This window comes from Danio rerio, chromosome 22, assembly GCF_052040795.2.
Source record: "Danio rerio strain M-AB ecotype USA chromosome 22, GRCz13ab, whole genome shotgun sequence".
Taxonomy (NCBI): Eukaryota; Metazoa; Chordata; class Actinopteri; order Cypriniformes; family Danionidae; genus Danio; species Danio rerio.
The window spans coordinates 5,076,883-5,104,085 of NC_141042.1; the positions used below are offsets into that span (position 1 = coordinate 5,076,883).

The window sequence follows — 27,203 nt, forward strand, 5'->3', positions numbered from 1 at the left end:
ACAGTCACCATTCTCAATCCAATAGAGCACCTTTAAGATGCATCATGCATGCAGCTAACAAATCTGCAGCAACTGCGTGATGCTATCATGTCAATATGGAGCAAGATCTCTAAGGAATATTTCCAGTGCCTTGTTGAATCAATGCCATGAAGGATTGAGGCAGTTGTGAAAGCAAAATGGCATCCAACCTGGTAGAAGTAAGGTGTGCCTAATAAAATGGCCAGTGAATGTATATTAGATTATATTATTTGTAATAAAAGTAATGTAATATAAAAACTTACATGTGCAGTTTAATTTTTACTCTTTCAAATACTTTCAAGGATAAAAACTTCCCGCTAACCCATTTCTAGTATTGTTATTTAGTAAAATATTATGTAGTTATCATGGCAATGTTACAATAATTTTGTTAAAACAATAAAACAATAATTTTGTTACTTAGCCATTTACCTTAAAATGTGTTCAAAAATAATTTCAATTTGACAGTAGTATATGAGTGTGTGTGTGTGTGTGTGTGTGTGTGTGTGTGTGTGTGTGATTGAGTGTGTATGGATGTTTGGCAGTACTGGGTTGCAGCTGGAAGGGCATCTCCTGTGTAAAACATATGCTGGATAAGTTGGCAGTTCATTCCGCTGTGGCGACCCCAGATAAATAAAGAGATACGCCTAAGGTAAAATAATAAATAAATGTATTTTGATAAAATGTCATTTAAACTGCTACATATTTCTGAGTGGAACAATGTTGATGCTAGCCGACAGGGGGCGTCTATGTGTGGGAAAAAAACACCTTTCAACATGTTTCCCTGATGGACAGAAAGACGGAGGAGATGCCGCTGCTAAAATATACCTTACATCGTGGATTGTCGCTGTTCTGGGATCATTTAAGGACAGTTTTATCCGCCGAAGCCTCCGTTTTTTCCCGCTGAAGCCTCTTGAAGACTGCGGTCTGTGTGCTGGATGTGAGTTGATGTCGACGTCAGGATTCCTGCGATTATTTGCCGGAAGATTCTGCGCGAGGGTTTGTTTTTGTTTGAAGCTCACGATGAAGGATAACGTTTATAACGAAAAACGGACATAAAACACGGAAAGACGAGCGCTGAAGAGGCCTGTGGTTTATTTTAATCGGATATTAAGCTTGTCCTCTCATCATTGGAGCATGGACAGGTAGCAGTGATGGGTTTCTGTTATTAGCATAACTTATTAACATAATCGCATATGTAAATATTACTGTATAGTATTAATCGTTTAATGGTCTGATTATTTTGGAGTGGGCGTGGTCTGACGCGTTTGTTTGCTCTTTTGTTTATTTGCAGTAATTTATAATGAATATGGACTTTTTAATGTTGGCCTGTTATTCTGTACATCAAGCTAATAGATTTGTTTGCAGTTTGCTTTTGGACCCCCCTCAGGCGTTTATACTAGATTTTATTGCGGATAGTTGTTTTAATCGTCCTGAAAATTTATTACTAATAGTGTAGACGAAACAAACATTTAGATTATTGTATTGCAATAGTCTCATCTAGTTAAATTCAACTAATATTTAAGTATTTAGGTGTTCAAAGCATTATGTCATTATGAGGTAAAGTTGGTTTTATAGTCACACAGTTGGACATTCTCTTTTATAATATAATTTCTGAAAAGTATTCTTTGCCAACTCTAAATAGTGAAAATTATTAGCAGCCAATAACAAAATTTCCCTACCGAAAAAAAGACAGCTTAAACCAGCCTAGGATGGTTGGCTGGTTTTAGCTGGTCGACCAGGCTGGTTTTAGAGGGGTTTTGGCCCCTTCCAGGCTGGTTTCCAGCCATTTCCAGCCTGGTCTTAGCTGGTCTGGCTGGGAGATGACCAGCTAAAACCAGCTTGACCAGCCTAGCCAGGATGGGAGCCCAGCCAAAACCAGCTATGTCCAGCTTAAACCAGGCTGGTCAAGATGGTTTTAGCTGGATTTAGCTGGTCATTTTTCAGCCAGACCAGCTAAAACCAGGCTATAAATGGCTGGAAACCAGCCTGGAAATGGCCTAAACCCCTCTAAAACCAGGCTGGTCAGCCAGCTAAAACCAGCCAACCAGCCTAGGCTGGTTTAAGCTGGATTTTTCAGCAAGGTTGGTAAATAGTATTGGAGCATGTCAGAAGGTCGTACTGAAGGAATGTGCGAATACAAAACTGACTTTACCTCAATTTATTCTGAACATCTATTATTATCGATTGTTAAACTTATAGATTTGTTTACAGTTTGTTTTTACACTCCCCTTTGGCGTTTCTATTGCGAATTGTTGTATTAATCTTCCTGAAAATAGCGTGGACGAAACAAATATTTAGATTAATTTATTGCAATTTAGTCTCATCTCTGTAGTTAAATTCAACAGATGTATTGAAGTGAAGTAAACATATGTCATTATTAAGGTAAAGTTGGTTTTATTCTCACACATTTGGACTTTTTCTTTAATAATATCATTTCAGAAAAGTATTCTTTGCCAATTCTAAATAGGGAGATCATATTAGCAGCCAATGACTATCATAGTACAACATTGTTCAGTCAAATAAATATTGGTAATGTTGTTTTGAAGTCATGCTAGCATGTGATTGCAGACCAAATATTCAAAGTACTATGGTAAAGGGAGCATGCTGCAAGTTGTCACTGAACTCATGTACGAATATAAAACCAACTTTACCTCAATTTATTCTGTACATTTGTTTTAGATTGTTAAGCTAATAGATTAGTTTACAGTTTGTCTTCGAACACCCCTCTGGCGTTTATATAGCATTTTTTTTTACGAATTGGTGTATTAATAGTCCTGGAAATTGACCAAACAAATATTTTGATTAATTTATTTCAATTTAGTCTCATCTCTGTAGTTAAATTCAACTGAAAGTCATGTATTTTTCAATGTACAACATTGTTCACAATCAAATAAATAATGCTAATGTTGTTTTGAAATACTTGCATGTGATTTCAGACCCAATATTCAAAGTGCCATGGTAAACAGTATAGGAAGCATGTCACAGAAGTTGTCACTGAACAAATGTACGAGTATAATACCAACTTTACCTTCATGTCATTAGATTGTTTCATTTAATCTTTAATCAAGTTATAATTTCCCTGCTGAAAAAAAAAAAAACTGGTGGTTGACCAGCCTGGTTTTATAGCGGTTTTGGCCATTCCAGGTTGGCTTCCAGCCTGGTCTTAGCTGGAGCACAGCAAAAATCAGCTATGTTCAGCTTAAACTATGCTTGTCAAGCTGGTTTTAGCTGGTCATTTGCAGCCTTACCAGCTAACACCAGACTGCAAATGGCTGGGACCATCCTGAAAATGGCCAAAACCCCTCTAAAACCAGGCTGGTCAACCAGATTAAACCAGCCAACCAGCTTAGGCTAATTTAGGCAGTTTTTTTCAATGGGGTTATCTTCTATAAAGTTGTTCAGGGTTATTTTCTATAAATAAATGGCTTTAAAAGGGCATTTAATTCTCCATAAGTGCTAGCGAAGCTAAGTACGTAAAATGTGTTTCAATTTTGTTTTGTATTTTAAGTGCAGTATTATAGAATTGCACAAAAACACTTTTGTAAGTTTTCCCAAAATGTGTTTTGGGAGTGTTGCCAATATGACAATAAATGTACATTAAATGCTCATGTAGGTAATTGTATAGCATTTTTACTCATTTGTTGTAAATATTCTACATAAACGGTGATCAGCTAATCGCTGCATGCATGACTTCACAGAGAAAAAAAAAGGCATTTCTGCTATTAATTTTAGACACTTAAATTATATTTTGATTTAATTATATTGATATGACAAACTTTTGTATTTTCCACATTGCTGGTCGTAGGCATGTGTCGGTATCCGCTTGTTAAGTGTGACGTCACGCGAAGTGGCTTCCCGGTTCAAGCGCTCTATTCAACTGAATGGGGAGACTCATGAAATGTTAAAAATAAACGTTTACAAAGCAACTTAATTCTGCCGATAATCACGATCGCAATATATATGTCCATGCCTAATATCCAATGGCCAGAAAGTGATTACATTTTTTTAAAACTGGTAAAATGTTGGTATTTGATATGCAGCAAACCTAGAGATTGTTGTGTACACTATGACTTTGTATAAAATTAACTTTAATGTGTGATATGAACAAAAAGTGATCATAAACAAATGATTTATAACTCAAGTGAGTCGCGGCTTGGACCCGGAAACAGTATTACATACGTCACCAACACGTCACCTCTTAACAAGCGGGTACGATTCTAACTGTATGATAAAAACATGACAGTACTATCATGGTATTGTGATCACTGCTCTGAAATATGTGCTTTTTAAATGTCTAGATCAAAAACAACAACTTCATTCCTGATTTTAGGAATTTTAGCAAACACAAAAGTTTGGAACAGTAAACATGGCAGGCAGATCAATAGCTTTTTAAGTGGAGATACTTTGGGAGTTGCCCAAAACAAAACAAACTGTGCATATACCTTAAAACGGTTTAACAGAAAATTGCGTCCAAAATTGCATGCTTCCATACTATATAGTATGCTAAAACAGTATGCAAGCCGAGTAATATGACTGAACTCATAGAATTCGACAAACAGTGTGCGAGAAATTCCCGGGTGGTCTACCACTTCCAGCGATATTCGGAAGTGCGCATCTGATGGACACTTCGCTATCCCCTGATGCTCCACTAGAGAATTCATGAGTGCGACTGACGTGGGTAGATCATTCATGACGAAATGGCGGATGTAGTACGTCCGAGTTCCATTCATACAACTCATACTGCATAGAGTGCACCTTTCTAACGGTCGAGTAGTACATTTCAATTCAAATGCAGTAGCTACTGAGTAGCAGGTGATATCGGAGTAAGCCCTTGACTTTTCCAAACCACGGTAAACCTTGAAGCCAGTTACTTTTCCATGCCTAGCCAGTTGTCAAAGTGACTTGTTCCATTCAGATGTATCCTCATGATCAGTATATGTTGTAATAAGTTGTCAGCTTTTTAAACTTTCCAGTTCTCTCTCTTCAGATTGGAGGATATCGTAAACCGTTGGTTATGGCGGGAAGACTTCTGGCTTCCTCCTGGCGTTACGTGGAAAGACATTGCAGAGGGAACGTCTGACGGAAGTCGGCATCCCGTACCGCGGGATCTGCTCATCTCATTCCCATTGGCCCTGGGGTTCATCGCCCTGCGTTTTGTATTCGAAAGGTCAGTATCAACGCGGCATATGTTTTCATTTTCATTTCTAGCGAGTCAAATAGCATTCATGTGTAGAAAATGAATAAGGAAATATAAAATGTAAATAAAATAACACTGTATAGTCTTTATTTTATTCATTCGGTGAAATTAATCTTCATTAAAGTAACAAATGTTGTACTTTTTGTTTTCGAATCTTTTAATCTGTCTTGAAATCCCTTTAAAACACGTGCATATGATCAATCTTCAGTCTGTTATGGTTATAGTTCTACTCTCTACTTTAAATGTTGCCACAGCGGAATGAACCACCAACTATTCCAGCATATGTTTTACGCAGTGAATACCCTTTCAGCTGCAACCCTGTACTGGGAAACACCCATAGACTCTCATTTACACACACGCATACATTATGGCTAAATAAGTTTACCCAATTCACCTATAGCGCATGTGTTTGGACTGTGGGGGAAACCGGAGCACCCGGAGGAAGCCCACACCAACTCGAGGAGAACATGCAAACTCCACACAGAAATGCCAACTGGCCCAGCCGGGACTTGAACCAGTGACCTTTATACTGTGAGACGACTCAGCCACCGTCACGCCATTTCAAAAGTCTTTAAGAAATTTTTATTTGCTTTTGTTTTACTTCTGCATGTCCATAATTTAGATTCTCATCGTTATTGTTTTTGTTATTATTGTCAGTATTTCAAGGCCATGAGTGGTTGTGAAGGCATTTCACTGCACATCATAGTGAATGACTGTGTATGTGACAAAAGGAAATTCTCGAAGCAGTCGGTGTGGTTTTGCTATCGCGTCTGTAGGAGCGAGTCAAGTGTAGATGTGTGAAATCCACTACTGTAATGAGGACAGCTGCCCATCACGTCGCTCCTGAAACCAGATCTAGATGTTTATTCATCAAACACACTTCAAGATTTCCATCCTCATCACTGATGAAGATCTGGAGTTACACAGAGGGTCAGCTTACACTGTAGCTGCATAAGTGTTTGTGTGTTTGTTTCTGTGTGTGTGTGTGTACTTCATGTTTATAAAGTAGGCATGGGCCGGTTTAAGATTCTGACCGTGTGGTAACCTTAGATAAAAATGTCACGGTTTCACAGGATTGTAATTACTGCTCTAAATTCGCTCTTTTTAAATTTCTGGGTAAAAAAACTTAATTTTTTTCCCCCATTGAACATAATATATTATATTTTAGAAAACATTTTAAATATTTTGGAGCAGTGAACATGTCAGGCTAGATAATTATTAAAATAAATCACAGACTTCTGCTGTCTTCATTAGTTTAAAAAAACACAGATTTTGGGCCCTATCACACACCCATCGCAATAAGGCGCAAGACGTGTTTGGCGTGATTTGTTGATATTTTCAGACCAGCGCAACACTAATTTTCACGTTTTGCACCAAGTTTAAATAACAAACAGCTTTTTTTTAGTTTTTTCATGACTATTTGCATCTGTATAATGTTATTATTATTAGCAGTATTATTTATTGTATGCAAATTATATTTGTTTTAATAAAAACTATTTTAAATTTGTCCACCTGTGTGGTTTTGGAGACGTATGTGTCAATATGTGGGTCATAAGAACACGACGTGTGTTTGGATATAACTCCGTTTTTTGACCACTCTTCATTATTATTGCTCATTTATTCATTAAATAGTTTTACAGGGTTCCCGCGGGGTCTTAAAAAGTCTAAAATTTTAAAATCGAAATTTAATTCGCTGTTCTAGGTCTTAAATATTTTGCACAGGTCTTATTTTTGCGATGTTCATGTAACACTCATCTAATGCTCATTTAAATTCTTTTTTGTTGTTGTTGCTGGGATGTTGTAGTTCTTTATTTCACAAGTCCAATAGGCCTATTTCACAAAATGGCGATCGGGACCGGAAGTATGCAAAACTTTGTTCCGGTAGAAGCAAAGTGCAATGGCGGAGACGAGTAATCAATCTTGTAGCGTACCTTTTGTACTAATTCGAAAAAGAAACATCCGTATATGTCGTTTAATAGTTTTCCAAGTGATTAAACTATTAAGATGCGTTGGATTTGGGCTATTCGGAGAGATGAGGGGAATTTACTGTGAGGAAAGGCAGCACTTAAAAACATCTTCAATGATAATGATTCTCTTTTTATTTATCTGATTTTACTGTCGGTTTTTTGACCGCCCCCTGTCGTTTAAAAAAATATCTCAATGATGAACGTGTCAAGTATAAAAGCCTCATCCGTTTTGTAAGGTGTGCGATGCGGCGCCAGGCGAAAGTATAAATTAGCGTTATGATGTTTGTTTGTTTGTTCTGTAGTTCAATGGTGCATCTAATTTATCTTTAGTACTGTTCAATTTAAATAAATCAATTTTACCCCTAATTTTGTGCTTTTATATTTTTTCTCGTGTGTTTTTGAGATTGCGATATAGGTCTTAAATTTAATACCTAATGGTCTTAAAAAGGTCATAAAAAGTCTTAAATTTGACATCATGTTATCTGCAGAGACCCTGTTATAGAAATAGTTTTGAAACCAATCTTTGTGCTTAACAAACTACATTAAATATGTCGGCTAATGGATATCTTCAGTGGAGTGAGTTTCCGTACTCCACCAAAGTAAAGGAGTCAAGAGAAAGTAAAGAGGCTGAATGAAGGAGGCTCGTTCTTTATCCTTGCGCTGCAGATGCTCTGTTTAACTGTTTCTCGCTAGTGAAGCGTTCCGTTTTTCCACTTACAAAGTCTGCCATGTAAATGACAAATGCGCAATGGCGCGACACATCTGACTCTTAAAGGGAATGGGAGATAAGACTCTTATTGGTTTAATGCACATTATGCTCTAAACAAACCCATAACTCATTAAGAGAATAAGCACAACCTTGTCAGACCATGCGCCAGGACACAAACCAAATTTTTCCATCCTTAAAATAGCAAAAGTGGATTCAGACACGCCCTTAATGCTATTGCACCCTTCGCTTTAGACTTTGCACAAGATCATTAAAATAGAGCGCTTCAACACAGAACTTGAAAAGGCATCTTTAGCGATCTTTCTTTTCTTTTTTAAAGTAAAGCCAGTGCACTGTTCTGCTCTATACCGTTTGGGTATGGTTTAGATATTGTTTTTTTTTATATTTCCTAAATTGTGGGCTGAACTGTAGATTTTGATGTGGAGGAGATACTGTTGCCCTAAAAATAAATAAAATAGTCATAATAAACACTTTTCTTTTTTTTTTCTTTTTTTTTTTTAGAATTTTTTTTAGAAAATTTTAGAGGTATTAAAAACTTGACTTTTCCAAATCACGGTATACCTTAAAATCCGTTTTTCTCCCCATGCCTAGTATAGAGTCAAGTGTTACAGAGGAAATGGTGGATTATGAGGACATTGTTAATATCCTCAATTCTCAAAAGTCTTATAAATCATAAAGAAAGTAGAAGAAAAAAGTTAAGTCAGAAGGTAAAACCACACACAGTTTCCTGTAATGGCTAAGGTTTGGTGTAGGCAGATGGAAAACACAGTTTACAGGACAGTATATAAAAAAGGAGGGAACCAATTGAAAGTCCCCACAATTCCCAAAAACAAACTTGTTTTTTTGTGTCTGTGTAGGGTTTGAAACTGGGTTGAAACAGGCTTCAAGGTTTACCGTGGTTTGGAAAAGTCAAGGGCTGCCTCCGATATCACCTACTACTCAGTAGCTACTGCTTTTGAATTTAAATGCACTACTCGACCGTTAAAAGTGTGCACTCGATACAGTATGAGTCGTATGAATACAAACATGTGTGTCTGTGTAGGGTGGTGGCTCTGCCTCTGAGCCGCCGGCTGGGTGTTCGTGACAGGGTTCGGCTTCACATCACACCGGTCCCCAAACTGGAGGCGTTCTACCTGCAGAAGAAGAAGACTGAGCCGTCACAGGTGAACAACACCTAAACACCTGACTCATTACCGCACACATGACATCATCATCAGATCTGACTCGCTCTCCACGCCCTACACTAAAGTAAACAACACACACATGTTGGCTTAATGACAAAAAACAAAGTCTGCAGGAAATGAAAAATTTACTGTTTAATTTGAGCACAAAGTTATTCTTACACCGTGTCCTGATTACACGAGACGTGGCACCAAGACACGCAATAAAAGCTATCTTTTCCATGTTAAGAGTTTTTGTCCTAACCATCTGTGCCGGTGGCAAACATCACGGCAGGTCATTGGTCATTAGGTACTGATTATGGGCTTTATTCAATGTTAAATGCTACCAGTGTTTCAATATTGCCATACTACTGAAAGCAGCAGCAGATAGTTTACCTCAGATCTTAAAAATAAAATAAAATAACTAGCAGACGGTTTCAAAATGAAAGTCAAAACTCTGCAAAACCAACAGCATCAGTCTCTCAGTAGCCTATTCATAATGTTCAAGACGTTTAATATGTATTCATTAGATGGAAAGTCATTACCATTTCATTGGGAGTGCAGTGGCTGGTATTTAAATGTGTCACGTTTAGGGCGGAGACACTATTTGTTTGTCTCTGGAATCTTGTGACGTCACGTGTTATTAGGACACGGTGTTGAGGTGAACAATTAATCTGTGTCAGTCCACTAATAAATGTTTGCTTTGGTAATCTGTACTCAAAATCTTATCATTTTATTCCGTGTTTGAACTGATAGTCCTTTTGTTGAAGTCAACTTAAGGGCTTTCATATCAACTGTATGTCTATATTCTTAACCACTGTATATCCCCTCTAACCATTAGTTTGCTATGAGGAAACAATGCGCAAAAAGAAAGCTCCGCCCCTACTAATAAGTAGCAACTGAGTTAAGTTAAACAGGTTTATTGAGGGCAAAATCATAGTTAATGGTTTATAAGTAAAGAGAATTTGAGTTTAAAATAAAGTATGACTGCTTCAGGATATTATTGTTATCTTATACAATGGTAATCGTTAATTATTTATCATATGTAATATTTTATTATTAATATAATGATCGAAACATATTTACAAAACAATATAAACCAGTACTCTTTAACAAATACTCAGCTTTACTGAGATATATAACATGACACATATGCATGCTCTACTAGAATATTAGAAACATGAATATTTGCAATCTTTCGTCAATAAAAAAATTATATATATATATATATATATATATATATATATATATATATATATATATATATATATATATATATATATATATATATATATATACAGGGCTCGACAATAAGGACTGCCCGATGGCCCGGGTTCAGTGTGCGAGACACTCGGGCCAGTGTACAGAATGTTACTGGCCCGATTGGGCCAGTGCTGCCTTTTTGCCTGCCAGATCGAGCCAGAGCTGCGTGCTGCGACTGTCTGTCAATTGTGTGCAAATACAATCTTACGGTGCTTTCACACATAGACGTTTGTTTCGGAATCTGTATCGTTTCCCCCGTTAGCGCGTTTTTTCTTGGCATATATCCAGCAGTCGCGCTCGCATCCGCGCCAAATCAATCAGTCCGAGATCGCCTGAATGAGACGCGGTCTCTGTCCTATTGAGCGGATCGATTGTAGCGAGAAAACAAAACAATGCAACGAACTAACGACCCAGGCTATATCACAGTGTATTATGATCGTGTAATAGCCATATATACAGCTATATGACGAGAGAATGATGAGCAGGGCGAGATGTCATTCTTACCGGTAAATGCGAAAGTGAAAGCATGCTGAAATATTACCGAGAGCTGTTTATCCAGCCTGATCTCGGTTTATCCGTTAGGAAAATTGACCGAAGTTAATATCTGATCATTTTTTTTCCATGTTTTAATCTTACAATATGTTGTGTTAGGCCAGTTATTTTGTTCATTTCTGCACTGACAGCTCGAAAGAAAATCAACATTGATCTGCTTCGCGATCTGATGCAGTCTCGGTTCATCTGCTATGTCTCTCTATAATGTAAGCCTAAAATACAGAATTATAATCAACGTTTCTTTAATAGATTGATTAATTCAATAGATAGATATCTACGAAACCTGACAATTGAAATGAGGCTCTGTATGAGAAAATCTGACCTCGATTTGTATTCGGTGACGATGTCTGTGGGTTGTTAAAATTAAAGTGCACATTTTTGCTTATAAAAAATTCTATACACAACTGGTAAAAAAAGTTTGGGGTCAGTATGATTAAATATGTTAAAATAAGCTTCTTCTGCTCACCAAGGCTGCAATTATTTCATCATAAATACAAATTGTGAAATGTTGCACTATAAAATAACTGTTCAAAAGTAGTTTATCATTTAATTTATTTATTTATTCCAGTGATTTTAAAGATGAAATTTCAGCTTCATTACTCCAGTCACATGATCCTTCAGAAATCACTAATATTAATTATTATTATATTTATGGTAATAGTAATAAAAGCAATAATGTCTGGAGTAATGATTTTATTTGAAACTACATACAATAACAAAGCAGTTATTTAAAATTTTGATAAATATTTAACAATTAAACATTTTTTACATTTATAAATATAGCCTTGAACTGAATAATTTTCCATAAAAAACATTTTAAAAATTACTGTAAATATATATACGGAGTTATAAGCCCCCTTTTGTTGTTTTTTTCTTTTTAAAATATTTCCTAAATGATGTTTAAGAGAGCAAAGAAATGTTGATAGTTTGTCTGATAATATTTTCACACAGTGTGTTTGTGTTCAGGAGGATCTTCAAGCTCTGGTGAAGCTCTGTGGTCTCAGCGAGCGTCAGATTCAGTCATGGCTCCGGCGCCGCAGGATTCAGGACCGGCCCGCAAACTCCCGCAAGTTCAGCGAAGCCTCGTGAGTGTGTACTGAAAATTCTGTGTGTGTGTGTGTGTGTGTGTGTGTGTGTGTGTGTGTGTGTGTGTGTGTGTGTGTGTGTGTTTGTGACTAACGGCAGCCGCTCTCTGTGCTTCATCAGGTGGAGGTTTGGCTTTTATCTCATCATCTTCTCAGCCGGTCTGATTTCTCTCATTCACGTGAGTACTTCAAAACAGTCTCAAACGAATGATTTCATAGTAATCAACTTTTCATTCTTATATTTGCATAAAGATGTAATATCTGAAATTTTGAGGGAAAAATGTTTAGTTTCTGTGAAGTTTCAAGGAATTATGTTTTTTCCACAAACCTACACATTATTCATTCATTCATTCATTTTCTTGTCGGCTTTGTCCCTTTATTAATCCGGGGTCACCACAGTGGAATGAACCGCCAACTTATCCAGCAAGTTTTTAGGCAGCGGATGCCCTTCCAGCCGCAACCCATCTCTGGGAAACATCCACACACACATTTACACACACTCATACACCACGGACAATTTAGCCTACCCAATTCACCTGTACCACATGTCTTTGGACTGTGGGGGAAACCGGAGCACCCGGAGGAAACCCACGCGAAGGCAGGGAAGGCAGGGAGAACATGCAAACTCCACACAGAAACGTTAAATGAGCCGAGGTTCGAACCAGCGACCCAGCAACCTTCTTGCTGTGAGGCAAACGTGCTACCCACTGCGCCACTGCCTCGCCCACCTTCACATTATTTAAATATATTTTTGTTGTATTGTATATAGAGATTGTGTTATATATTAATTATATACAACTATTTTATTAGATCATTTATATTGATATGTATATAATCAGGGCCGGATTGGCTAATCGGGAGGACCGGGAGAATTCCCGGTGAGCCGGTCCGTTTTTTTGGCTGCGAGGGGCCGGTGTCTCTAGCTTTAGACTCTGTTGCTCTCAGCAACTTTTTTCATTCATTTATTTATTTGTTTGACCCGGATTCAAACCTTATCTGAGTAATTTATTTACTTTTTCATTTTTATTGTTAAGACATATAACACTGTTAGGGTTGTTGAACATTTGAAGTTCTAAAGCAGCTGTTTTCTTAAAAAAGACGTGATAGTTCATTAGAAGCTGATTTGGAAATGACCTTATTTTAATATAGTCAGTCGTGAACTGAGGTGGGCCGGTCTGAAAAGGAGTCCCACTCCGGCCCTGTATATGATTATATAAAAATATATACATGATATACCCAAACTATGAGTGACAAATCAGTTCGTTACTTGAAAGCATTTACTGTTTAATAGTATTTATTCATTCATTCATTTCTTTTCGGCTTTGTCCCTTTATTATTCAGGGGTTGCCACAGCGGAATGAACCACCAACTTATCCAGCACATGTTTTACGCAGCGGATGCCCCTCCAGCTGCAACCCATCTTTGGGAAATGTTAACAATTATTTAAATTATTATATGTTAATTATTGAATATATGTTAAATATCTGGCATATTAAACAATAGTGTATGATCATTCATTTATTTAATTTTCGGCTTAGTCCCTTTATTAATCTGGGGTCGCCACAGTGGAATAAATAGCCAACTTATCCAGCATATGTTTTACACAGCGGACGCCCTTCCAGCTGCAACCCATCACTGGGAAACACCCATACACACTCATTCACACACATACACTACAGCCAATTTAGCTTATCCAATTCACATATAGCGCATGTTTTGTGGGGAGCACCCGGAAGAAAACTCCAGCCAACAGGTGGAGAACATGCAAACTCCACACAGAAACGCAAGCTGACCCGCTTGAACCATCAACCTTCTTGCTGTGAGGCGAACGTGCTACCCACTGCGCCACCGTTTAGCCCAGTGTATAATCAACGATAGTTTATTTTTAACAAAAAAACATTGATCACCAAAATCTTGTTTAAACAGGAACATCTAATCATTATTTTCTGTCCACTGATGTTCTTCAGACTCCGTGGTTTTGGGATCACCGGGAATGCTGGAGCGGATACCCGGCACAGGTCTGTAACAAACGTCTCTCCGAACACAATCACTTCCTGCTAAACAATCCCAGGAACTTTATTCTCTCAGTTGATCCTCTTTGAAGGAGGTTAAAACCCAAAATCTGAGGAACAATTCAGAGCCGCACCCTCCACACCATTCAACACCACACTCGGAGTCATCATTCATTAGCAAAAACCTTTATTATTGTTCATTTGAGAGCATGTTTTTGTACAGTTCATTTTTTTACGTGATTAAATGTTGCGTGTTCATTCTGAAATAAGACAATATTGATATTTTGCATATAGAGTGGGGGAAATATGACGTCACTTTGTAGACCAATCGGCTGTTAGCATCCCACTGGTTTTCTCTGGAGAAAAAAAACAATAGGATTGTCCACCAATTGCGGACTAATTTAATTGGCTGACACTGCTATGATCACGTCAGCCTCAACTTCAGTCACGCCCTCCGTCAAGAGTTGACGCTGGAGCCTCGTGTGTTATATTATATTTATGGGGCTTTCATACTTTGTTTGCAATATTTGCACAAAATTAGATGCTTGAAAATCTACTCGCTTCATTCGCAGATGAAATTCACTTCACAACAGATGCAAAATTACTTCAGTTTTGTTGCAAAATGGCTGACATGGATTTTGTTGAGAGTTTAGCTTTGCTTTATGTGCAATGGAAGGCTGAAAAATGGTGTGGACTTGTTCGGTGCTGTGTCTGCTTCTGATTGGTTAAATATACATTTCAGCAAAGTTCCGATTTTTGAGCTTGAATGATTTGCACAAATGATGCTTTTTTGTTTGTGCGTCAAACAGCCAAAAACGATCAACTCAGCCATGTCGTTCGCTCAAATTGCATCATTCGTGCTGCCTAATTTGTGCGCACCACGCACAGGATGTCTATCACATTGTTGCATTGAATGTTGCATTGACCATATAAATAACTTTATTGCTTCATTTGCGTCTGGTAGGGTTGGGCCGATAGATGATTCCATCGCCAATAGACAACACGATGCTGAGCTGGCATCGCCGATCCTCCGCCCTCGTCGCAAACCTGCTTGCGAAAAATACACACTCAGGCCCCGTTTGCACTAATACGTCTTAGTGTTAAAATGGCATTTTAGGACGAAAATAATCCACATCCACGCCGTGTTTAACCTAGCAATTCTGAACAGCCTTCTGTCCACTGAAAACGCACATCACATGACCACACACACACACACACATACACACAGACAAGTGGTGCTCACTGCAAAGCCACACACACACAGCCACAAACTGTCATGCGCCCTCTGAGCTTTAGGCAGAGAGCAGTGCACGTCGGACAAATTATCAAGGATGTACCGCTGGAACGCGCCTCACTATAGTTGTTAAACGTGATATTCAGACATAGCAAGTCTCCCGGAAGTTCCGGGAGTCTCTATGCATTTGCGTGACTCATATTGCCCGCAAACGAGTGATAATCTACCAGAAATTGCGCATCTCCCTCCCGGTCGCGGACACTTCTCACCCCCGGATCCCTCCTCGCTCTTCAGACACATCGCGCCCAGTCTACCAAAACCCAATCGTCCATCGCGATGTTTCACATTAGACATTGTAGCGTCTGGTGTGAACGCAACATTACACATTTTGTCCATCAATATAATCTTAACATGATGATCTACATTTTTTTTCTTACTTTGTTTATTTTGAACATTCAATTGAGTACTGTCATACAGCATTTTAAGGTACATTGGTATCTCAGTATGTGAACTTAGGTGGTATAAAAATGACGTACATTATTGTCAGGTGTATTTACTACACAGTAGTACTCAAATTTTGTATATTATATAATGAAAAACAGCATAAAATGATTTACATTTTTAATTGAATAAATTGAATGCAAGTAAGGACAAGCTACAATTAGTGTATAAACATACTACACAGACTTTACGTCACCGCCAACTTACTAACAACAGTTTTTCAAGCTTATTTTTAGAAATGTGATCCATGACAACGATTTATAACATTTTATATTGAGATATGCATTATCTAACTGCACAAGTCTGCAACTGCAGTCAAAGCCATCGTAACAAACTACATTTGTATAGTGATGTCTATAAGCCACGAGTATTCGTATTCTCCAACGCTGCCTGTAGTCTCATTTAGCAGCTTATTAGCAGCCTTTTTTTTTTTTTACGAAAGCGTAACCAATTTAAAATAGCTCAACAGTGTGTGTAACTGATGTGTTTTATGTTGTAGAATAAAACGTGAAAGTATTTTGAGCTTGTGTAAAACCCATTGACTCACAATGGCACAGGAACTGTTTAAAGCAAAATGCTAACTGCCAAAATTTGCTAACTGCTAAAATGCTAACTTCTGGGTTTTTCTGCTTGCAAATTGACGTGATTATTCCTCCGCTCTATTGTTTTGTTTGTGATTTTTGATCTGCAGGCCGTCGCTGAAGCCCAGTATTGGTATTATATTATCGAGTTGTCCTTCTACCTCTCACTTCTGCTCTGCGTATCGGTGGACATCAAGCGCAAAGTAAGTCTTGACTCCTGCTCCGATGTAATTATGCAAAAATGATGGGTCGTACTTTATTTTAATATTCAATTCTCGCTATTTCTAAACCATTAATTTATGACTTTTGAGTCATTTAATTCATAATTGGATGCTTTATTAATAGTTATTAGGGTAGTAGTTGGGTTTAGATATTGGGTAGGGTTAGGGATGTAGAATAAGATCATGAGGAATGTGTGCTTTATATGTACTGATAAACCACTAATATTTGAATGATAGGCAACTAGTAAGCCACTAGTTAATAATGAGAATTGGTGCTTAAACTAAAGTGTTACCAAATTATGATATTTTTATCATTCATGATAGTAAATAGTCAGTGTTTTAAGCTTTTGATGAAGCCATGGATTATTATTTTAACATGTAACGTTTGAATAGCAGAATTCATGCAGGAAAAACTGCATTACCCATGATGCTGGATAAAGAATCAACCAATCAGAGAGTGGCAGTGAGCTCCGCCCTCTCCCACAAAGTTGAGTCTCACTAAATACTATTCAAAATATGTATATATAGGCGTGTTTGGCAACAAACACAGTGTTTTTATAGAAAACAGATATCAAGAAGTGAAAATAAGTTTAATTCAGTTGACACTGCAGTGCTTCATGGGATTGTAGTTCTTCTATCCTATTTGAAAGTAATCACAGGCTTCGTCCGAAATCGACTACAACTCGTACTCGATGAATGAATGAGTAGTGTGAATGGAATTGGGACGTCCTACATCCGACATTTGTCATCATCACATGATTCACCCACGTCAGTTACGATGCTTTACTCCCATTCATGAATTCTCTTGCAAGGCATCATGGGATAGCGTAGCATCCATTCTCACTGATAGTAGTTGGACATCCGGATACTTCTCGCGTACTGTCCTTCCAATACTTTGAATTTAGACATACTAATCAGCTCGCATACTGTTTTTCACATACTATCCCTACTGAAAAAAACAGCTTAAACCAGCCTAGGCTGGTTGGCTGGTTTTAGCTGGTCGACCAGGCTGGTTTTAGAGGGGTTTTGGCCATTTCCAGCCTGATTCTTAGCTGGTCTGGCTGGGAGATGACCAGCTAAAACCAGCTTGACCAGCCTAGCCAGGCTGGCAGCCCAGCCAAAACCAGCTATGTCCAGCTTAAACCAGGCTGGTCAAGCTGGATTAAGCTGGTCATTTTGACCAGCTAAGACCAGGCTGGGATTGACTGAAAACCAGCCTGGAAATGGCCAAAACCCCTCTAAAAACAGCCTGGTCGACCAGCTAAAACCAGCCAACCAGCCTAGGCTGGTATAAGCTGGATTTTTCAGCAGGGATATAGTAACGTCTCATCCGAAAGACGAGGTCCCGACTCTCTGTGGTGTCCCATCCCAGGATGTCCTTCAAAAAAGAGTAGGGGTTTAACCCCGGCATCCTTGCCAAATTTGCCCACTGGCCTCCTAACCGTCCCCATATCATAATTGGCTTCATCACTCTGTCTCCTCTCCACCAATCAGCTGGTGTGTGGTCTGGCGCAATATGGCTGCCGTCGCATCCGTCCAGGTGGATGCTGCACACTGTTGGTGGATGAGGAGATTAAAGTGCTGTGTAAAGTGCTTTGAGTGCCCAGAAAGTAGTAAGGAAGTATGTAATTATGGATACAGCCATAAGCTGTTTCCATCCACCTATTTTATGATGGAAACGCCATGATGTGCATAAATTTTAAAAATACGCATTAAAAAACTTATGCGCCTAACTGGGTAGGATAAACTTTTTATTCGATAACAAAAGATGTGCATAAACTGCGATGGAAACACTTTTACCGCACAAACTCCAGCATGCGCATTAAACAAGGTCATGTGATTTTGTTAAAAGAGATCATGTGATGCTTAAAATGTGTGTGAAGGGACAAAACTTCAGGCTGAGCACATTATAAAACATCTGAAATGTTGTTTTAGTCATTATAAAACGCCTTACCAATTCAGTATTAATTTTATTATATTATTAATGACCTCCAGAATCAAGAGCGCCTGTGCTCCGCGTCTGACACCATTAAACGCCACTGCGCTCTCACTACAGGTCAGGATTGTCTTCTGAGGCTCATTCATTTAGAAAAGATTGATCCAGCTTCTCCTACTGCAGCAAATGCAGTTTTTACTGTTGATATTTGGCGCCAGTTAATCAGGAAGTGACGACTTTGTTTGCTTTGACTCGTTGGATGGAAAGATGCGTCATTCGCACAACTTTTATGCGATAATCCAGTTTTGCGCATAAAGTTTATTCGCATTTTTAGATGGAAACATAGCTATAGTCTTGTCTTTTTGACATATTGTCTTAGAGTTCTTTGCTTCAAAAGGTTTCAGTGTTGCGATTCTTGTTGTTAATGGTTGGTTTGGTTAAAATGCCTTCATGAAGACTTTTCAAACAGGAAAACTCTCACTATTGCAAATTAGCCAGCACTCCTGAATGTGTCCACCGCTCTAATGCTTTGTTTTTGTTTGTTTAGGACTTCCAAGAGCAAATCATCCACCACATCGCCACCATTTTCCTCATCGCGTTCTCATACTGTGCGAACTACGTGCGGGTGGGAACCCTGGTGATGCTCGTTCACGACTCGTCTGACTTCCTTCTGGAGGTAAATCGCACAATCCGATTGGCTGCTCTGTGAGCTTCTGTTATGACATCACAGATTGAGCATGAACACTCGTGATGTGGAATAAATAAGGAATAATTGACATAAACCACTACTGAAGTACCATCATATCTTAAAACTTTGGGATTTATTCACTTATACCCTACTTTCCAAAGCTGCAGCCACTGTTTAGATGTAGTATTTCAGACATTTGTCTGGTGTTTGTCTTTAAACTGTTCCTGTGTGCAGCACTAGTGTCTTACACATCTCATCCAAAGCCTTCTGCTGTGTTTTGATGTGAAAACCAAATCGTTCAGCGTAGTGGAGCTGTGATTCACTCAAAACCTGTCAGAACTACTTTAGCTGCGCATTTATCTGACAATAACCTAGGGCTGCTCGATTTTGGAAAAAATCATAATCACGATTATTGTAATCACGATTATTCTTAACGATTATCAGTTGAAGTCAAAATTATTAGCGCACCTGAGAATTTTGTTTTTTTAAATAACTATTTCTCAAATTATGTTAAACAGAGCAAGGAATTTTAACAGTATTTCCTCTAATATTTTTTTTTCTTCTGGAGAAAGGCTTATTTGTTTTATTTTAGCTAGAATAAAAGCAGATTTAATTATTTTGAAAACCATTTCAAGGTCAATATTATTAGCCCCCTTAAGCGATATATTTTTTGATTGTCTGCAGAAGAATCTACTGTTATACAATGACTTGTCTCATTACTCTAATTAAGCCTTTGAATTGCACTTTAATCTGAATGCTTGTATTTTGAAAAACATCTAGTAAAATGTTATGTACTGTCATCATAGAAAAGATAAAACAAATCAGTAATTAGACATGATATATCAAAACTATTATGTTCAGAAATACGTTTAAAAAAAAAACTTCTTTCCATGAAACAGAAATTGGAGGAAAAGGGTTGCTAATATTCTGGAGGGCTAATAATTCTGACTTCAACTGTATATATATACAGTTATTTTCCACCCTGCAAAGGAAAGAGAAATAAATACAATAGAATAAAAATATGAAACAAACTGTGATTTAAGCATCTTCACCCTAAGAAAAACACTTTAGCTACAAAAATCCTTCAGTCAGGAGCAGTAAGGGATTTTCTCGTCATTTGATTAATGATAAAACAGGCGGCAGCATTTCGCCCTGTCACTTTAATGGTTTCTCTTTCACGTGTCTTTTGATTCTCAACTCGTTTGTTTATTACGCAAATGAGGGTTAATATGAATAATCACTAATCACCGCGTTTTGACACCTATTTGACCATTAAAGCGCTCGCATCAAGATTACTTTAGATGTCTGCTATGGCGGCATATCAATGCCAATATTAATCGAGCGCAGCGGTGATGTTTGCGCGCGAGGAGAAATGAACCATGAGCAGATTACAGGTCTACACGCGAGAAAACTACAGCTCGCGAGCGCACAGGGGATCCTAACTTCCGGAAAGGAAGAGTAGCCAATAGCGTTAGAGATAACAAGTAAACCAAGTCCCGCCCCAAGACTGCCAAAAATCTGAAATGTTTCGCGCGAGCAGATAGAAGAACCAGCGAGCAAGCGGAGAGAACTGATCGCGCGCGCGCTGTAGGCATGACCTCGCTCGCGAGAGCGTACATCGTGCGCACAGATGATGATGTGCGCGCGCGGGACTTGTTTACTCGCGCTGGATCAGTTGAGCGCGCGCGTGAAGATCCCCTGTGCGCTCGCGAGCTGTAGTTTTCTCGCGTGTAGACCTGTAATCTGCTCACGGTTCACTTCTCCTCGCGCGCAAACATCACCGCTGCGCTCGATTAATATTGGCATTGATATGCCGCCATAGTCTGCGCTCCTCTGCTCGTCTCAGTGTGCGAATGAGACCGAATGCTGACCGCGTGCTTGTGCGTGTGCGCCTGTTGCACACACACATAAGCACGCTGTCTTTCGCGCTTTTGGTATATTATGCAATAATCGTTTATTGCATCAGCATTCGGTCTCATTCGCATTAATGGTTTTTCATAATCGTTAGAAGCCATAATCGAAATCGGATTTTCGAATAATTGCACAGCCCTACAATAACCGCACACCTTAGAATGTTCATCAGTTAATCAGAATCAAGCAGTCCACAACCACATACTTTAAGAGCTGTTATGGTACTGTTTATCATTTAAGACAGCGTTCACAATTGGCAGATTTGCTGTGATTGATATATTAATGCAGTTTATTTTAAATAAGAGTGAATGCTGACATCTGAGCCTAGAAAAATAAGTTTTAGTCCACTTCTAAATGGATTTTGGTGCAGTTCAGCCATGATATTAATGCAACACAAACCAAAGAACATCTAAACTGACCAAAAACACAATCTGATGTGACAAGAAATAACCCTAAAAAACTAAATGTTGAATGTTCAGTAAGTTGCATCACATACTATACTGTACGTTGTAAAAGTCATTTCTTGTTTTTGTTTTTCTTCAGTCTTAACAATGGCAATGCAAAATCCAACAACAAGGTCTTAACCTATTGTTTTGTTTTTGGGTTGAACAAATGAAGTAAACTGACCCATACGTGTGAACACACACAGTGAAGGTGAACAGAGTTCATTTTACCCAAGGTTTAGACTTGTCGGGTTCATTTTAACAAGTTGTACCAGGTTTTTTTTCTGCTTCAGGCGTAAATAACTACCAGGAAACAAAAGGTTCAGAAGTTCCCCTGATTATTTCTTCCTCAAACAAAGATGCACATTTAAAATACCAGTCTGACAGACGATCACACTAATGATCAATGTGTTTAATTTACAGTCAGCCAAGATGTTTAACTATGCTGGATGGAGGAAGACCTGCGATGCCCTGTTTGTTGTTTTCGCTGCAGTTTTCTTAGTAACTCGCCTTATAGTTTTCCCTTTTAGGTAAGAATATCATTGGACTGTATGTGAAGATTAATTTGATTTATAAACTTCTCAAATACATTGAGTCGAACTGTGGCGACAAATCATTTAAGAAATAGATTCTGCTTTGATTTTGAGATTTACTTTGCTTCCTTTTTAAAAGCAGACGACGCTCAATGCTAATTTTAACAGCAGACGACATTCTAGGCTAGTTTTTAAACTGCAGACAGTGTTTTAAGACTAGTTTTTTAGCAGTAGACGGTGCTCTATGCTATTTTTTAACACTTAAGTGGTGCACTAGGCTTGTTTTTAACAGCAGACGTGATTAAGGCTAGTTTTTTTGCAGCAGATGATGCTAGTTTTTAACAGCAGACAGCGCTCTAGGATAGTTTTAACAGCTGATGATGCTCTTGGCTAGATTTAAAGTGTACACTCAAGTGCTTGTGTGTTCAGCTGAGTCATGTAAATTGGCTTAGATATCATTAAAATAATGTAAACACAGATCTCTGTGAAGATTATTGTAATTTGCTAAAACCTTTTATTAACTTCATTAAAACAATTTCATATTCCAGTAGTATGTGTAAAGAATTAGATGCAAGCAGAGTATGGCTGTTTGTAAAGCTTACAGCGCCATCTGTTGTTAAAACTAGCCTAGAGTGCCATCTGTTGGTTTCAAATTTGTCTAGAGCGACATACACGGTTAACAAAAACTAGCCTAGAGCACCATATGTTGGTTAAAAACTAGCCTAGAGTGCCATCTGTTGGTTAGAAACTAATGTAGAGCAGTGTTTCTCAACCACGTTCCTGGAGGACCACCAACACTGCATGTTTTGGATGTTTTCTTTGTCTTCCACACCCATTACAGGTCTTTCAGTCTCTGCTAATGAGCTGATGACCTGAATCAGGTGTGTTTGGTTAAGAAGACATGCAAAATATGCAGAGCTGATGGTGCTACAGAAACATAGTTGATAAAAACTAGTGTGTCATCTGTTGGTTAAAAACTAGCCTAGAGCACCATATGTAGGTTAAAAACTAGCCTAGACTGCCATCTGTTGGTTAAAAACTAGCATAGAGCACTATATTGGTTAAAAACTAGCCTAGACTGCCATCTATTGGTTAAAAACTAGCCTAGAGCACTACATATTGGTTAAAAAGTAGTCTAGAGTGCCATCTGTTGGTTAAAAACTAGCCTAGAGCACTACATATTGGTTAAAAACTAGTCTAGAGTGCCATCTGTTGGTTAAAAACTAGCCTAGAGCACCATATGTTAGTTAAAAACTAGCCTAGAGCACCATATGTTAGTTAAAAACTAGCCTAGAGCACCATATGTTAGTTAAAAACTAGCCTAGAGCACCATATGTTAGTTAAAAACTAGCCTAGAGCATCATATGTTGGTTAAAAACTAGCCTAGAGCACTATATATTAGTTAAAAAGTAGCTTAGAGTGCCATATGTTGGTTAAAAACTAGCCTAGACTGCCATCTGTTAAAAACTAGCCTAAAGCACTATATATTGGTTAAAAAGTAGCCTAGACTGCCATCTGTTGGTTAAAAACTAGCCTAGAGCACCATATGTTAGTTAACAACTAGCCTAGAGCATCATATTTTGGTTAGAAACTAGCCTAGACTGCCATCTGTTGGTTAAAAACTAGCATAGAGCACCATATGTTAGTTAAAAACTAGCCTAGAGCACCATATGTTGGTTAAAAACTAGCTTAGAGCACCATATGTTGGTTAAAAACTAGCTTAGACTGCCATCTGTTGGTTAAAAACTAGCCTAGAGCACCATATGTTAGTTAACAACTAGCCTAGAGCATCATATTTTGGTTAGAAACTAGCCTAGACTGCCATCTGTTGGTTAAAAACTAGCCTAGAGCACCATATGTTAGTTAACAACTAGCCTAAAGCATCATATTTTGGTTAGAAACTAGCCTAGACTGCCATCTGTTGGTTAAAAACTAGCCTAGACTGCCATATGTTGGTTAAAAACTAGTCTAGAGCGCCATCTGTTGGTTAAAAACGAGCCTAGACTGCCATATGTTGGTTAAAAACTAGCCTAGACTGCCATATGTTGGTTAAAAACTAGTCTAGAGCGCCATCTGTTGGTTAAAAACTAGCCTAGACTGCCATATGTTGGTTAAAAACTAGCCTAGACTGCCATATGTTGGTTAAAAACTAATCTAGAGCGCCATCTGTTGGTTAAAAACTAGCCTAGACTGCCATATGTTGGTTAAAAACTAGTCTAGAGCGCCATCTGTTGGTTAAAAACTAGTCTAGAGCGCCATCTGTTGGTTAAAAACTAGTCTAGAGCGCCATCTGTTGGTTAAAAACTAGTCTAGAGCGCCATCTGTTGGTTACTAACTAAGCTCAGAATCAATTCAAGAGGGAATAGCAATGCATTTTGAAAATGTAAATATTTGGCCACAGCTCTTGGCAACTGGAAAACACCTCAAATCTAAGGTTTTATGTTTGATTTGCAGAATCGTCTACACCGCTGTGGTGGATTCATTGATCGTATTTTCTCCATACCCTGGCTATTATTTCTTTAACGGCCTGTTACTGGTTCTTCAAGCTCTGCACATCTTTTGGGCTTGGCTGATTCTTCGAATGGTTCACAAATTTGTCTTTTTAGGCAAAGTGAGTATCTATGTTAAAAACAAATACTTATCCCTTTCACTTTACATATAAAGCACTTTAAAACTACACATGCATGCCAAAGTGCTGGACAAGCAAATAAAGAAAATCACATAAGATACATAAAAACAAGTCATTTAAACACATTTAGTGATATTATCTCCCTAAATTCATATGGAAATCTGACGTATGGATGGCCATATATGAATATATATGTACAGTTGAAGTCAGAATTATTAGCCCCCCTTTGAATACATTTTTTTTTTATATATTTCCCAAATGATGTTTAACAGAGCAAGGAAATTTTCACAGTATGTCTGATTATATTTTTTCTTCTGGAGAAAGTCTTATTTGATTTATTTTGGCTAGAATAAAAACAGTTTTTTTAACACCATTTAAGAACAAAATTATTAGCCGCTTTAAGCCAATTTGTTTTTCGACTGTCCACAGAACAAACCATCGATATACAGTAACTTGCCTAATTACCCTAACCTGCCTAGTTAACCTAATTAACCTAGTTAAGCCTTTAAATGTCACTTTAAGCTGTATAGAAGTGTCTTCAAGAATATCTAGTCAAATAATATTTACTGTCATCATGGAAAAGATCAAATAAATCAGTTATTAGAGATGAGTTATTAAAACTATTATGTGCAGAAATGTTTTAAAACAATCTCTGTTAAACAGAAATTAGGGAAAAAATAAACAGGGAGGCTTATAATTCAGACTTCAACTGTATATATACACACAATTATAGCTAATCTATTTGAACATATATATATACAGTCATTATTCCAATGGCTGAAAAATATATAGGTAAACATTAATTTCTGCAATATTTCGAAATGTATATGTTATATGCATATATGATATTTTATACATGTGAAATCCAAATATGAACTTATATGTCATTTGCATATTGCCAGATTTCAGTATGGGGTGAGGCCGGCTATTCCACAGCCTCATTATAGAAAAAATGAATAGATGTAGGGTTATCCTCTTCTCTAAATGTTACAGTAGTTTAAAAATAGCAACTGTGTTTTTAAGGTGGAACGAGATGAACGGAGTGACGATGAAAGCGAGCCTGATGAGGATGATGAAGTCGGAGAAGAAGAAGAGCGCAGCTGGGAGCAAAAAAAGGGTGCACTTAATTCAAAACTGGCTTCTTTGGCCAATAACTGTGTTTTGAACAATTTAACGAACCAGAGACAAAAAATGAATTGTAGAACACCGAAAGAGAGATAGTAAATCCACTGTACGCATTTAAAGAGACAGTTCACCCAAAAATAAAAATGAGTTTCCTTCTGTTGAACACAATGAAGATATTCTGAAGGATGGTGGAAAAGACAACCTCTGACTACAATAATACTTTTGGACATCATTTTCTGCTTTTCCCCAAACATTCTTCAAATGATCTTGTTTTATGTTCAACAGAAAAAACTGCAATCTTTAAAACCGCTTGAGCGCGAGTAAAAGAAAGGTGAACTATCCCATTAAATGTTTCGCTTTTAACTTACTTTCTTAGCTTTCTTGTTTGTCAAGGTTTAACTCTTAACTTCATATTTTGGTTTCATAACTATAATAAATAATACAATTTATGTTGTTACCATTACAGTGTGTTCGAAATCGATACAAAGTGAACTCTTTTATTTGTTTAAAATTAGTCTAATTGGCACTTTAGTAATACTTAAAAAAAATTAAAAGGTGTGCATTAAAATGACTCATGAACACATGTGCCCCTGCTTTCTCAAACCAGGTTTAAGGCTAGTCAAGATTAAATAGCATGTTTGAGCTGTATCTTGCAGTGAGATGTCTTAAAATACGTCAGTGTCATTTTTTGTCTCCAGGTGCACACCAGTAATATATTTTTTCTAAGGGCTTTTTTATAAATGTGACTTAAATAGTGTAATTTAGCTAAGGCCTAGTCCTGGCTTAATCTAAGCCCTGTTTGTGAAACTGGGCCGTGAAGTATTAAATTGTTGAACTGTTTAAATGATGTAACTAAAGTGCTGCTACTGTTCAGTATAAAACAGAGATATAAACTCTTCTGAGAGTGACTACATGTAGATGCACCTTTTGTAGTACTTCTCATAGGGTTAATTTGGACATGTTCGTCTTTTAAGTTGTGTGAAAATCTGTGACTTGTCTGCAGACGCTCTTGTTTTTCTAGAACGGGCATCGGTGGATATCTAGAAAAGACTTTTAGCGCCATCTTGTGGTGAAATATCCATTTGTGTTTGTGATTTTACTACTGGAGCTTGTGGTTTTGTAAGAGGCACTTTTTTTGTTGAGCACTGCTATATCAAGCTAAAAAACTGATGATTTTTGCTTGAAAAGTGTAGATTTGAGGACATTTTTTTGATTTGAGGACCATGATTTTTCTTAATAATGAATCCGCCCCATGGACTGAGGGTGAAGCATTTTTTCTATTCTGAATAGTGCTGGAAATTAATATTGTTTAAAGTACATTCACACAACTAGCGTAAATTTATTTGCATCATAGCCATAACCTGAGCCTTTTGTCTGAAAGCTGTGTGTGTGTGTCCTACTCTTATTCTTAGTCTTAAAA

General features: G+C 37.7%; 1 protein-coding gene across 8 annotated transcripts in view; it reads left to right on the top strand.

The window, feature by feature from the left end:
* Positions 1 to 26,691, top strand: part of cers4a (ceramide synthase 4a) — a 57,753-nt gene extending 31,062 nt beyond the window's left edge. For 2 of the 8 annotated variants that reach the window (XM_087302341.1, XM_087302340.1), the window contains exons 4-13: positions 5,006 to 5,185; positions 8,952 to 9,072; positions 11,851 to 11,969; positions 12,091 to 12,148; positions 13,937 to 13,987; positions 16,408 to 16,500; positions 19,002 to 19,130; positions 21,920 to 22,026; positions 24,484 to 24,640; positions 25,682 to 26,691. In XM_087302341.1, the coding sequence (XP_087158467.1) occupies positions 5,006 to 5,185; positions 8,952 to 9,072; positions 11,851 to 11,969; positions 12,091 to 12,148; positions 13,937 to 13,987; positions 16,408 to 16,500; positions 19,002 to 19,130; positions 21,920 to 22,026; positions 24,484 to 24,640; positions 25,682 to 25,879 (1,213 nt within the window). In that variant the 3' untranslated portion in view covers positions 25,880 to 26,691. 8 annotated transcript variants of the gene reach the window in all.
* The last annotated feature ends 512 nt before the right edge of the window (positions 26,692 to 27,203 follow it).